Below are 15,291 nucleotides of genomic sequence, written 5' to 3'. Positions count from 1 at the left end.
TTGACTTCTTCATTGAACTCTATCAAGTTATCGATTTTGATTTTCTAAATTTATTTATTTTTATTGTGTTTAGTAAGAAATTTCATGACCTTAACTTAAAAAATCTTACAAAGTTCTGTTGGGATAGCCTTGTTGATTCCTATTTTTTTAAAAAAAATTAAATACCTTTTTCTTTATTATAAATTTATTTTTATAATTTTTTATTTTCATTTTTAAAAGTTTTTAAGATTAATATCATAAAAAATTTTAATTTAATCTCTATAAAATTCAAATGGGAACAAGCATTAAGTAGGGACTACAAAAATTGAAGAGATTCACTCCTCTGAAAAAACATAAATATAAAAAATAGTTAAAGAATTTTGGCTACTAATTGCCTTAAAACTTAAAAAATACACATTAAGGTTAATAGTTCACTATAAATTAAAAGTAAATATTTTCTTTTCCATCGAAAATCATCAAATTACTTGTCAATTATTGGTCCCTTTTAGCACAAAATCATAATAAAAAAATAACTATTAGTAATAAATTTTTTTAGAGCTCATACCATAATTATGAAGAAGCAATGTTACATTTAATTAGACATTCTGTGTCATTTAATTCTTTTAACTAATTGTGACTATTGGTAGTTGATGCATATTTTGTTACTTCTGCTGAGGGCACTGACATAAATTGAACTATAATCATAGATTCATAGGTAAGAATGTCTACAGTAGGATGTTCTTCACTCTTCAGGTAATCTTATTATTTTATAAGGTACATGAATGCTATAAATATTATATTAAAATTTTGAATTATTATACAAAATTTTTTTCTAATATTCTAGGTATTACCCATCAAATACCCGTACATGTTAAATATTCAATTAAAATAAATTTAAAGTAATTTTTTATGTATATTATTAAAAAAAATTCAATTAATAAATAAAATTGATTCATAAAAAATAATTTAAAATTTAAAATTATATTAAAAACAATTAATGAATTTTAGTAAGTATTATATTGATTATAAAAAATTTAAAAACAAAATATATATAATTAAAATATAATATAAAAATTATTATTTATAATAGAGTTCGATTAATGGATATTCAAAAATCACTATTTGAACCCACAACAGATGGTCATTTCACTACCCAAATTTTATCTTAACTTAATTTTAAATATTTTAATTTTATTTAATTGGGTTGGGTATTGCATGAGTACTCGATTTTAAGATACTCATTGACATCATTAGGCATGCCATAATTTTTTTTTTTTTTTGAAATGCGGTAAGTTTCATTAAATCAGAGGGCATGGACAGCCCTTAGATACAAAAACATGGCCCTTAGACACAAAAACATGGCCCTTAGGCATGCCATAATATAAACTTAAGATTCTTTTATGTGTAAGATAATTTGATTGAAAACTCAAAAAGGGGATGTTAAAATGCCAAAAGCAAGATCTAAACCAGGAGATCAAGAACAATCCCAAACAATTTTTGAAGAAATATGGTTTGATTGTTGAACGGTCAGGTGATTCTGAACTTCCTACTGTTCTACAGGGTTTGAGCAATGAAAGCAAAGTATCAATAAGAAAAAGCAAACTGACAAAGCTTGTGATAGAAAAGGGTAGCTCTGCCCAGTTTCCAATAACCTTATTGTTTCATTATTTATGTCACCAGTTACTCTTTACAAGTAAACTGGGCTGCCCAACCACGATCGTTTGGCAGCCCCATTTTCTCAGACATCAGGCGGCTGAAGCATGCAGCAATTCCAGGGTGCAAAACACCCTATCTAACACCTATGTTGTAGACTAGCTCTCTACTCTGTAGGCTTTTTCCATGATTTTAAGATTTGAGCATATCTAAGTTCACCAGGCATCAGCTTTTTTACTGTTTTCACCTTTTTTACCTTGCCTCAACTTGTTGACCATTCCATTCCTTTTGCTTAGAAGCCTTACACTGAGACACTGTATCGATTCTCTGGTTTTCAGCCAATTTTTCCTCCTTACTTTTTCACTTGTGTCACCTTTCAATTTTTGTGTTTTTTCTGACTTCGACTGTCTAACCCTTTTTAGACTGATGCATCAATTGGGGGGCCATTTACAGAGTAGCTTTAGCCCATATGGTTCTCCTTTCTGGGTAAGCCCAAGTACCTAATAGCAAAATGGATATGTCCAACCCTTCCTTAGAAACTCTCTCATGGAAAAGAAAAATGGAGGGAGGCATGAAAGGTTCATGTGTTGGCTGCTGATAACAGACAAAGTGCATTTGTGCCTCATAACCTGACTTGCACTGATGCATTGAAGACAATATACTATTGTACCATCCAAGTGGTGTTAGAAATGGACATTGAAGTTGAATATCATAGGCTATAAGAAGAATTAAAAGCATATTTGGATCTGAATTTCAGCTGAAATCTTATTTTTTATTTATATTTAGATCATTTATACATTTGATATTTATGAATAAAGTTATAAATTTCAATATTGTAATATGTAAAAGAAAAAAAGTGACAAAAATTTGATTATTTTAATATATAATCAAATTGACAGGACATGTTTAGTTTTCAGTTATTTCGATTGTTTTTAAAAATACGATTGGTTTGATTATTTTTTCTAACAAATTTGATTAATTCAGTTTTTGTTTATGATACACTGAGTAAATCGAACCAACTTTATGTTTAACTTTATTTATAATATAAAAAATTAATTTTTTTTTGTTTCATAATTGGAAGTAAGGTATGATTACCATTGAAATTATGCCTCAACAAGTTGGAATCAAGTGCTTGGAAAACATGGTCTTCTTGTTGTTGCTTATGGGGTATCACTTGGGTTCAACCTGGTGATGTTTTGTCTTTTTTTAAGGCATGGTTTGAACTTCCCATGCCTATGGGCAAGAGAGATACATGGAGAATGTTCTTCTTTGCAACATTTTGGACACTTTAGCTTTGTAGAAATGAGGTTATTTTCAGAGGGAAAAGCTTCAGTCCAAACAAAATGAGAGACATCGCCCTTTTATGCCACATGCTTTGGTGTCGAGGGAAATGGGAACTTGGCCATGTTCCTGCTGACTTATGTCTCATGGAGCCTCTTTGCTCCAACATCAACACTAAAAGGAAGAACCAAAGAATGGCTACCAATTGGTCAACTCCACCACCTGGAACTCTTAAACTCAACACAGATGGCGCAGCAAAAGGCAAACCCGGACTTGTTGGTATTGGAAGAGTGATTAGGGACCACCATGGCTTCATTTGGGGAACATTCTCTGAAAACATTGGTATTGAGGACTCAAATTTTGCTGAATTTTATGCCATACGGGAAGGAATCAACTTCTTCTTTTCATCTCTTTGAGCTGCCACTCATTCTCTAGTTGTGGAAAACGACTCTGCCAATGCTATCAATTGGGCGCAACACCACTGCAAAGTCCCTTGGCAGATGAAAAATATTTCGAATGCCATTGAAACTTTCTTGCGTAAAAGCACAAGAATCACTTTCAAGAAGCCAACAAGGTTGCAGACAGATTGGCCAAAGCAGGGGTATTAAGAGACTCAAACTTCAAAGCCTACTTTCAAAACCAACAGGGGAGAGTACATGAACTATTCCTCCATTGCAAAGGTTTTATTATTTTGGTTAACCTTCAACTACCCCTATGTTTTTTCTTTTAAATATGATTTCTCACTTCATCCTCTGTTTGTCATGCTTTGTACCTCAATGTTGGAAGTAGCAGATCTCTTTTTTTGTAATCTGCTACTCTTTTGCATGGCATTCTTGAAGTGCCTTTTGTAATCTCCTCTTGTGAGATCTCTTGTGATTAATAAATACTGCCTTTCAAAAAAAAAAGTTTGGAGTCTCCAAGTGAACGAATGCAAGGCTAGAAGAACTTCCTTTTAACTTCTCTTTGGCCTAATGCATCAATCGAGTTGCCATTGCTATCAAACTTTGCAGGAGGCTTAAGTGCTTTCAAGTAAAACTATAAATTTATTAATGAAATGAAAATCAAGATACACCCTGATTTGGCTAAGATGATACCGTGCCTGTATTCCATCAAAACTTCCACTGGCACTTACAATGGCAGCAGCTTTATGAGCCCAAGCACAGAAAATGAAGGTCCAGTGCTTTCTTCAGATATGCTGGTGCAATGGAAAAAAGGAGCGAAATAGAATGCAGAAATATCTCTAAACCAGGTTATTCCATGCAAAACCTTGACATCCAGGTCTAGAAGATGTGATGTAAAACACAAGTTATACAAAAAACTTTTTAAACTGAGACTGTTGAGCCTTATTAAACTTGAAGAGATGATAAGGCAGTGTACTTAAACAAACTGGATATATAGATTTAGCAATCAGTAGTTCATAACCAATTTATTAAAAGAATTATATCCGCTCCAATAAATAGGGATAAATGAACCAGTGCCATTGTAGGAGGGGGAGGGGACACTAGCCATCAGTGCATCAGAAAAAACAAAAAAGCCTTTCTTAAAATAATGTTTCTGTCAATTTCACATTTTTCCAATCAAGTGTTTTTTTTCAATCCCCACTCAAGTTAATGGCAGACGTTAACCACTAATCACTGTTCCAAGTGCATTCTAAAGGATACGAGTGGAAATTTTCTACCTTTAACAAAGTGGTAGGCCTTTAAGATGATTATGATGACATGATATGCATTTTATGCAAAATCTTTCCGCATATAATTGCTTAATATGTCTTTAAGCAATCATTATAAACTATATACAAATCAATACAAACATATTAGGAACAAAACCCAGTGTCCAAAATAAAAAAAAAAAGTATTGATCAACAAGATATGCAGGGAAATGAGAGAGGATGATATACGAGTAACAGAGTAATTATATTCAGGTAAAGCAAACAGGAAGCAATCAGCTTCTTTATCCTTCAGGGGAAACTCATTAACAACAGTTGGATAAGATCCTGCAACTCCAAGATCCCTGACTAGCATTGGAAAGTGATGATAAATCTGTTGTAGTTTTAGCTAAATTGCTTCCAGAATACATCCAATTAATCAAATTAGAAGCCCCAAATTTGCCACTAGGGTGAATTAATGAAGCAATGATTAACAAAAGTTCAAGAAAATGTACATCCAAGTAATTAAGACCTCATCAGAAGATTTTAAAGTTTTCAATTAATCAATGGAAAGTTGTGTTTTTCAGGGCCCTTGTTAAGATAATGTATTTGGAAACGGAACTAGTAATCAGTTAATCACCACTAAAGTAAAACTAAGTACTTTGACTGTTTCCTGGACTTCTCAAATGTCATGTGTCTCAAAGGTTTCCATTTCAGAATTTTCCTTACTGGTGCAAGTTACTGGATATTTCTCCTCAAGAGTTCCTCATAATGGAAAGTTGTAAAAGAGAAAGGGTAAGCTAACTAGGAAGTTACATTCCCAAACTGTTAGAACCTTAAGGAAAATTCAACACTAATAATCAACATCTTCTGATGAAACTGTCATTAAGTTCTAAAAGGCATATTGGAGTTCTACACTTTTAGATAAGGACAAGGCGACTGCGGAACACTACATACAGCACCATGACAACTTAACCACACAAACACTTCAAGAGATTGCTTGATTACACTTCAAGAGATTGCTTAAATAATCAAGCAATCACACAGCTTTATTTTATTCTGTCTATGCTTTCATGCATAGTTTTACATGGCATACACACATAGCACTTAACTATAGGCCACCCAGAAATCAAGGCTCCTGCTAAACACATTTCTCTTGCAGCAAGCATCCTCAACATTCTTAACCCAGTAACTGAGCATGAACACAATGAGGAACAACACCCAAGATGCAGCCAGTGCCATTTTGTACATCCTTTCCCTTGCATTATGATTGTACAGTTTATCCTTGAGCTTGAAGTTCTTGTCTTGAAACTGACTAATAACTCTTCTTTCACCGTTGCAGGTTTCCAAATCATACTGATCATAAGGTTCTGAGGTTCTTCCAAGCTTGTATTCTGTGTTAGCATGGAATCTTTGCCCAATATTTCCTTTGGTGAATGGTATTAGAACAGGTCCTTCCTCAGATACTCTGCCACTCTGCCTTGGCAACTCTGATATCGCCGAGAGGTTAAAATTGCAACCTACATCAATAGATTAAAGAGGACAATTAGGCAGAGCAAGAACCCTGGAGTGATGCTGCCTTAGACACTGAAAACAGGAATAAATGCATAAACAGAATCTTCACCTCTTGGGTGCTTTTGTCTAGGTCAGATTGCTCTTCTGGGAACTGTTGTCAGTAAATTTAAGTTCTAACCAGATTCTGGTACTGGATTGAGGAACATCCTTTGGTAATGTCTTCCCTCCCGTTAAAGGAGAGAGACAGAGTTCAATGAAATTCTGGAATTATAAGTACTATTTTACAAAAGAACAGCATCTTTTGTAACTGTGAATGTGACTTCAAGAAGGGCAGGACTGCAACTTCTAAGTTGGCAGTTTCAGTACGGGTTGCAGATACAAGCTGGTTTTAATTTGATCCTAATCAGCTCAATCGTTTGCAGATATTAGAAATATGCATTCTTTAAAATGTCCAGTGCATTACACCAACAGACAGGATCCAACATTTGAGGACTTGAGGTAGTTGCTAATTGGAAGCACACTCACCCTCCCGACACATTGATGACTCTTCAGATGAAATAATGACCAAGTTGTTCCTAGCTAAAATTATCCTGAAGTTTGAAAAGGTTACTTAAAATCAAATTATTTCCAACTCTCTTCCCTGTTTAGATTCAAGTAAGGTTAGAGAACTAGTACATACATGCTTAATACCCTGAAGGATGCTTTACAGAATAACCCCTAGTATTTTTGCTGAAGTGCTCCAGAATGATCCCACCATGGTTATGACTGATAATCATCTCAATGGGCAAATTTTATGTCCAGAAAGATTTTAAAAATTTAGCATCATGAAATTCATTGCACATTCAAGTGAGAAATTTTATCTCCAATATCATTCAAGCCAAGAGATAAGCCTGAAAGCAAGAAAGCGGCAAACTGTCGCTACAGACCCAGTACACAGGCATGATTTTCTTGCTCACAACAACTTAGAAATAACTGACTTTATTCTGCAGACTGTCTGAGTTCATATGATATGTATGCTCATAGTGTTATAATTTAATTCAGGCATATTGGGTGCATAAGGAATAGCCAGTTCAACATCTTCGCCCAGGCAATGCCTATGTGTAATGAAGTAGCTGTTTGCAAGGCAGTGGACTATCAGGTGCGTATTATTACTATTACTGCAGTACTTTTTGTGTAAGTAGTGCACGCATTATTAGTACATAAAGTGAATGGGAATTACAAGGTTTGAATTGCACCTAGCATACTGCAAAGAAAATCTAAACAAAAACAGAAATTACATTGTCAAACAGCAAATGCTTATCCATCACAGTAACAATCGAACAATTGACAAAAGCCTGACTGACCCACTTACTCAGCACTTACCTTGGAGCCGCAGCGTAAATGCTTGCAAGGCAAGAAGAACTTCCTTTATTTTCTGCTTGGATGATGGGTCAATAAGGTTGCCATCACTATCAAACTTTGCAGGAGGCTGAAATGCATTCAAGTAAAACTCCGGCTTATTGATAAAATGAAGATCAAGATAAACCCCAATTTGGCGAAGATGATACTGTGCCCGCCCACCACCGAAACTTCCTCCAGCGCTTACAATGGCAGCAGCTTTATCAGCCCAAACATTTGGTGGTCTAGAAGCCCAGTCAATCGCATTCTTCAGTGGTCCTGGTTTGGTGCAGATAATAATATAAAGTGAACAGGATTGTTTAGCTATGCAAAACCTTCAATGCTGACCTCAATCTATAAAGAAAAGTCAAATCAGTTTAATAAGCCTGTACCACAGTTAATGCCATGGAACTTTTAAGTTAGAGATTCTACTTCACCATCTATAGTGGTGAAAGTCTGCCATTATACATGAGAAAGAGTTCCTAAGTACTCTAACCAAGCAAGGAAGTAGCCTTCTGTCAAATTGCAACAAACATTATAAACTGGTTTTGAACTAAATGACTACAAAATATCCTCAAAAGGCTTATGTTTAATCAAAATTCTTCAAAAGAAAAATTCCAAAGAACAGAATGCAACTTTAGGAAGAGTATACTACGTTTGAGTATTTATTATCCCTTTAATACTTTGAGGCACTCTTTTGAAGATGTATCACATTACACCTCATCTATGTAACGTCACAGAATGACATTTATAGGTCAATCATGAATCGCATCTTAATAAGTGCTTTAGCAAGACCTAGTTTTAAGGTAAAGAACATGTTTGCACTGATTGAATTCACAAGCTATGACCGCACATAGAATTATCCACACAATAGAGGGGGAAGACATCTGAAATTTCAAAAACTGAAATTAATTGGTTTAGTCCATTAATCTGGTATTCTCTGAATAATGCACACCCCTAACATGAGGCAGCTATGGGTTATATCACATGTATTACAAAGTTTGACAGTACGTTCGATATAAGGTGGAACCAGCAGGTATCTTTTAGTAACTCAGAACATGGTAGTAACTACTACAAGAAGTAGTACTTTAGATTTGAATCCCACTCGTACAAAAAATAAGTAGTGATTTAGCCATGAATCACACGTATATAGCACACAACATGCATCTGAAATGGCTTTCCTTGATCACACAATTTTCAACTAACATATCTTGTTTCTTTGTTAATTTAGAGCATATTCAATAATGGCATTCAATATGTTCTGAATCTACTGATTACTGTGCAAAACCAACATAGATCTCTTGCAAACACAAGAACTAAAACTTTTCACTCTTTACATCTTCAGTTAAGGTGTAATAAACTTTGTGACTTGTTAGAGTCACAGAAATGTTGCATTTCTCTTACCTACGCACTTATATTCAACAATCACACTAGTGTACCACAACTCTAAAGATTCTTACAAGTACCATATTTGCAAATCAGAAAAGAACCCAACAATGACTTTACATCTTACTACACCCTCACCACCTCACAGTTCTTCCACCAAGTCAAAATCAAGATTTTTTGATAGACTTCAATTCTGATGAAATTCTGTTTTGGTTTATTGTCTGTAGAAGTCGCTCCAGCTCGTTAAAATTAACATTACAAGGAGAAAGCTTAGGGATGGCATACCAGTAACAGAGTAGTTGTACTCAGGGGAAGCAAAAAGGATGCTATCAGCCTCCAAAATCTTCTGCCTGAAAGCCTCAACAGCAGGCGGATACTTCTCATTATCCTCGAGATCCGTGTTGAGCATGGGAAGTGGTGATATGTCTATGTACTCTATCTGCATCCCATTGATGGACTCCTTACTTATCTCCAAAGCTGAAAATTACAAACAAGAAAAACATAAACAAATCGAATGGAAACCATCACCAATCCAAAAACAACCCAGACTTAGCGGAAACATTACCAGTACGAAGTAAGCCTCTGTTGTAAGAGCCTTTACGCAAAGACCCACAAAGGGCAGCCACTTTGATCACTGGTTTTGCTGCTTGCAGTGCTTCCATTGCTCTCTAATCTTCTTACAACGCCCTCCACAAACCTATGAGTTATTTACTCGCGCGTCTTAATATAGAAGGGTCAGAGCGGCGAGAGAGGAAATGATCAAATGGGGTCGAATGAATCGAGGTTGGTGGGTGGTGAGATTTTTGACCCTCAGATTGGAACGCTCTGGACCACTGAAATAATTAATCAAAGCAGCATTTTCGATGTGAGGAAATAGCTTTTTTAAGCCTTTGCTTGCCTATCCATGGCAGCATGGATAGTGCTTTTGAGGGCATCAGCATTTAGGTTTTTGTCAGGTAGTTTGACATGAATTTTGTTGGAAAATCATAAATAAATAATTTTGAAACAACTAAAAAAAATTCAATATGAATTAAAGAGAATAAATTGTTAAAGCTTAGCTTTTAGAGATGCCAACTAAATTTGGTTTGATTCATGAATACTTCTAATTTTAAAATACATGATTTAATAATTGATACATTTATCTTTTACTTAAAAACTGAATTGGAGTCTTTTTTTCTTAAATTAAAAAGAAAAAAAATAAACTTCAATAATAGAAGGTAAGAAATAGGTCAAACAATAAAAATTTATTTGTGATAAAAAGACAACTAAAATGGTCAAATAATGTAAAAACAAATCTGCATTACAATATTACAGTCAATTTGTCACATAGGTTATGGAAAGTATGCTGAGTTTGAAAGCTCTAGAAATATTATATAGTACATAATAATTTTTTTATATATATTTAATGTATTTTTCTCAAAAATAATTAATTTATTTTTTATTTATAAAGATGACGAACTTTCAACGATTAATCCACCACCTCACAAATGTACCTTTATACGAGAAAGAATAATGAGGGGGAAACCTTTTCTTTATAAATGCATTATCCATAGAAGATTTTTTTTAAAGGAATTTTTAAGATAAAAAAGTTATGAATGATGATTTTTATGTCATGTAACATTGATGAGGCATGTAAATATACTATAATAGATAATAATATGACATGATAATATAGTTATATTATATTTTTCACTTTTCATATTAACATCACATGAGTATAAAATAACGAATGACATTTTAACTAGTTACAGTTTGTCATGAGAGTTTATTTGATCAAATATAAAATTATAAATTGTTGATTGAATATAATAAAAAATAAAAATTTTATATGAATTTTTTAAAGTATTATATCAAGAAAAAATAAGCAAAAATAAATAACAAAAATAGTCTAGTCTATTTGTTATTTGATATATATTTGTTTACCAATTTAAATTATATGTTTCCGTATATAGAGATAAAAAAATTAAAAATAAATAATTTGACTATAGAACAAAATAGATTATTCTCCTTTGTTATATGAGATAATTGAGTCAAAACTCAAAGGCAAGAACATGATCAAAATATTAAAATAAAGAAGAAAAAAAAGGGTTTGTCTCAATTCACAAAATCGGATAAGATAGTTGAAAATCTTTTCAAATTTGGACAACAGCTGGCAATTTAAACTTTTTTCTCTAATTGTCTGCTTAAGATTTGGTCATCCTTTATGTTAATCCAAAAATATAAAAATAGAATAAAAAAAATTAGAGATCAAACAATTTGATACCACAATAGTGCACCATAATAGAGGTCGTAATTAAACTTAAGTTTAAGAATTTTCTTTACAAGTCGCAATATAAATTTTCCAATGCAAATTGTTTCTTTTTCTAAATAGAAAAATAAATACCAAGTATTTTCCGATGCTAGAATAAGATTTTTTTTTAATTTCGAAAAAGGCAAATTTGAACACAAATTCTAAAAAGGGTTAAAAGAAAATAAAATCTTATATTATATAAAATTATATAAGTTACAAAAAATTTTAAATTATATATTAATAAATAATGTGTATATATATAAAGTTAATCTTAATCTGCATCGAAACATTTAGTTCATTGGTTGATGCATGATCCCTTACTTAAAAAATAAAATTCGAATCCCCTCTCTCTCAATTATAAAAAAAAAGAAGTTAATCTTAATTTTATTAGAGTCCAATTCTATCTAATTAACAATACTATAATATAATTTTAATAAAATATTTTAATCTAACTAGATAATATTATTATATTATAATTTTAAGAGGGTCCAGAATCTCCAGATAACACCATCATTGCCGCCCTTTGTAAGGACAATCGTGCAACCGAGGCTTTGAAGCTTTCATCGGAAATGAGAGGTAAAGGCATCCACTCACTTCTAATTCCTTAATTCATGCAATGTGTAATTCATGTCTGTGGCTCGTTGTAAAGACGGTAGGGCCTTAGGGGCTTAAGATATTGTTGAAGGAATGATTCAAAAAGGTGTTGAGCCTGAGGCTAGAAGTCTACTGAAATCGATAGTTAGTAGTGGTCGGGCTCGCAGGGGACATTGTAAATCTCGAAAGGAGCTCTCTCGTGAAATGGCTCAAAATGGACCCTGACACTATTTCTTACAACACTCTCAATGGCATGCAGGTCACAGATAGAGAGACTTTCGGTTGCACAAGAACTCTTCAAACAAATGATGAGTACTCCTGGCGTAGTACCAAACATGATCATTTACTCTGCTTTGTTAGATGCCTTATGCACGCATGGTCGTATTTATGATGCATTGGGACTTTTCAGTGTAATGCCGAACAATGGATAGATGACTTGTGTCAAGTTGGATATTACTTGGTGCACTCATAGTCAAAGGGTTACACCCTAATGTTTACAATTATAGTACAATGATCAAATGGCTTCGTAAAGAAGGGCTACCAGATGAAGCATATTTGTTGCTTAGGGAAATGGAGGTGGATGATGGCGTTGCATGCCTAATAGTTGCTCTTACAATACAATGATCAAAGGGTTTCTTGAAAACAATGACATATCAAGGGCAGCAGAAGTTCTTCATGGAATGGTTCACAAAGGGGTTTTCTGCATATGTATCAGCAGCAGCCATGCTAGTGGCTCTATTGCCCAGAGATTCGACAGATAAATCTTTTTGTAATGTTATGTTTTTCAGGACAATTATAGATTTGTTATGTCATCTGCAGAGAATGCAATGCAAGCATGAAAGACATACAGCCAGGCTAGAGATATTTGAATCTGTGAGTGTTTGTTATGTCGAAGCATCTTTGTTTTGGTATATATATGTATATTGCTAATAAATCTTCCTTAATTATTTATATTTATTGAAGGAGTTGAAAATCAAGTTTAATTGAAGCTTAGCTTTAAAAATTGCATGTGTTGAAAAGCAAGTTGGCTCCCAAATATTCTATTAGGATAAATAAATTTCAAATTTTTTTGAGAAAAAATAAATGCCAGTTGTAATAAGGAACATTTGGGTACCAATCAAATTGATACCTTTCCCACTTACAACCTCTGCGTATCTTATCTACCAATAAACATTCCTTCCCTCAAATGGTAACACCTTTTGCTTTTTCCTACTTTCTCAATTCTTTTATTATTTTAGGCTATTTTTAGAAGTAAAACTATTCTTAGTCAAGACAACGAGAGACATATTTTTAAATTTTTATATTTTTATTTTGAGTTAAATAAATTTTTATAATTAATTATTTATTAAATATTGTTAATTCTCGTAATAGTAACTTGTTATATTGACATATCATAATAGATGGTAATATGACATTCTTCTACAGTACGATGAAATGGTAACGTAATATTTTTTACTTTTCATGTCAACATTATAGAGATGTAAAATGATAAATGATATTTTCATTAATAATAATTAATCAATTATTAGTTATAAAACTTATTTGACTCAAAATAAAAGTATAAAAAATTTGATTGAGCGTAATAAAAAAATATTTATTTAAAATTTCTTAAGTATCTTAATTAAAAAAAATCCTAGTACAATATTTCCATAATCTAATTATTTTTTTTTTCAGAACATTGGGATACTTCAATTTAATACATGATAATTGTTCAAAATCAACTTGAATCAAACCATATATAACCCTTACTACAAATCTCATATATTTGTTGGTTTATTAAATCTCACCTTTGTTTGTTTCTAAGCAGCCCTATTATCTGTCCTTTGTGCAAGATGGAACATCAGACAGTGGAACATTTGTGTTTGCTTTCTGAGTGGACAAAAAGAGGGGTTTAGTTTGGTGGGTGCAATTGTCTTAAGATTCAGAAAGATAGGAGTGACAAAATTTGATGATGGGCTAGCTAGTTATCCTTGTTGACATATATGGAGAAAAACATTCTGATGGAAAATAAAGTAAAGGAGAGCTTTTCCTTGTTGACATGCCTCGGAAAACCAGGTGTGAAGTTTGTATTGGCAAAGAAGACTTGAGATCTTCAAGGTACAATCATGAGAATACTTTGGCATTGAAGGAGGCTGCCTTCCTAGCTGTTAAGATGAGGCTCAACAAAGTTTTTTTTTTATTTTTTATTTGGTGAAAGAGGATTCGAATTTTGTTATTTAAATAAGAGATTATATATCATTTAATAAATCAAATGCTCGAATGCATAGAACTCATCAAAGTCATATAAGAAAGCATTCTGGTAAGCAGAATTTGGAAAATTTTGACAGATTTTTCTGATTCCCTAGAGTTGTTGGCAAAAGCAAGGTGGAAATGTGTGAAGGATCAGTCAAAGTAAGAAGAATGGAATGGCAAGAGAAGTGAACCTTAAATTGATTTCATTTGCAAGAATTAATTCAATAAACCAAGCTTCACGGCCAAGAGTTGATTCCCACCAAAGAATGCAGCCACCTTCCCTGCATCCATGCAACTCTGGAACCTGCTTTGTGGGATCATAACATTTTAAGTTTTTCAACAACTTTTGAATGCTAACTTGTCTTCTTTGCTAACGTCAAATGCTGATGTGGCTGCAGTCAAGAGGGGGTAATGCCATCGTGTCATGTTTCATTCTTCGAAGATGAAGTAAAATGGGTGTTTTAATCTCACAAAATTTTTGTACATTTTTAATTATTATATATATTTTAATGGCCATAAAAAGTAGTATATTTATAGAGATAGTGGCTTCTTAAAATTTTTAAAATTATTTATTTATTACATATTTTAATACTCTTTAAAATAATTTTTATTTAATAATTAATATAAATAATAAAAAATAAAATAATTTCATAAACTCTAATATTTTTATCTTAATTTTTAAATTTATTCACATCTTTTTTTCTCTCTCTTTTTTTTTTCTCTTTTTCTTCTCTTTTATTTATTATTTTTACTTTATTCTCTTCTATGTAAGTCAAACACAGTTCATTCTTAAAATTTATGAACTTATAAGTTTAAATAAAGACCACTCACTATAATTGTATGAAATTAAGAAGACGTAAATTTTTTTTATTTATATTTTATATATTATATTTTATGAATTTAATAAATATTGTCGAGTATTTCTTTTTTGTAAATATTTTTTTTTATTTTTTTGATTTATATGTTACATAAAACTATTATTTATTGTGAATTTTTTATTATTACTTAAATATAATGTATTAATTTTAAAAATTTTTAATTTTAATTTTTTTATCTTAACAAAAATTGATTAACTCATCATTGTCAAGCAAGTAGAGAATCCTGAAACACTTGTAAACATGAATGGCACATCTTATTAGATTAATTTTATAAAAAAAACGTAGAAAATGTGCTGATGAATAGACTAATGAATCCCATGTTTCCTGGTGCATTCCTTTGGCACACTGTATATTGTAGAAAAAGACAAAACATAACCCCACTGGATAGGGATGGGAACATCTTAATTCTGGTACTAATGGGGAAACCATTCAATATAATACCCAATGATTGATTAAATAAA

The 15,291-nt window shown here is 32.3% G+C and overlaps 1 protein-coding gene across 1 annotated transcript; it reads right to left on the bottom strand.

The window, feature by feature from the left end:
• Window positions 1–5,412: 5,412 nt before the first annotated feature.
• On the bottom strand, window positions 5,413–9,742 carry LOC18587204 (NADPH:quinone oxidoreductase). The gene is made up of 4 exons (XM_007010902.3): window positions 9,402–9,742; window positions 9,122–9,313; window positions 7,436–7,729; window positions 5,413–6,078 (listed from the first exon to the last, which is right to left on the bottom strand). The coding sequence occupies exons 1-4, from the start codon at window positions 9,496–9,498 to the stop codon at window positions 5,666–5,668; spliced, it is 996 nt and encodes a 331-aa protein (XP_007010964.3). The 5' UTR covers window positions 9,499–9,742; the 3' UTR covers window positions 5,413–5,665.
• Window positions 9,743–15,291: the final 5,549 nt, after the last annotated feature.

This window comes from Theobroma cacao, chromosome 10, assembly GCF_053813885.1.
Source record: "Theobroma cacao isolate CCN51 chromosome 10, ASM5381388v1, whole genome shotgun sequence".
Lineage (NCBI taxonomy): Eukaryota > Viridiplantae > Streptophyta > Magnoliopsida > Malvales > Malvaceae > Theobroma > Theobroma cacao.
This window is presented reverse-complemented; position numbering and strand designations above follow the sequence as displayed.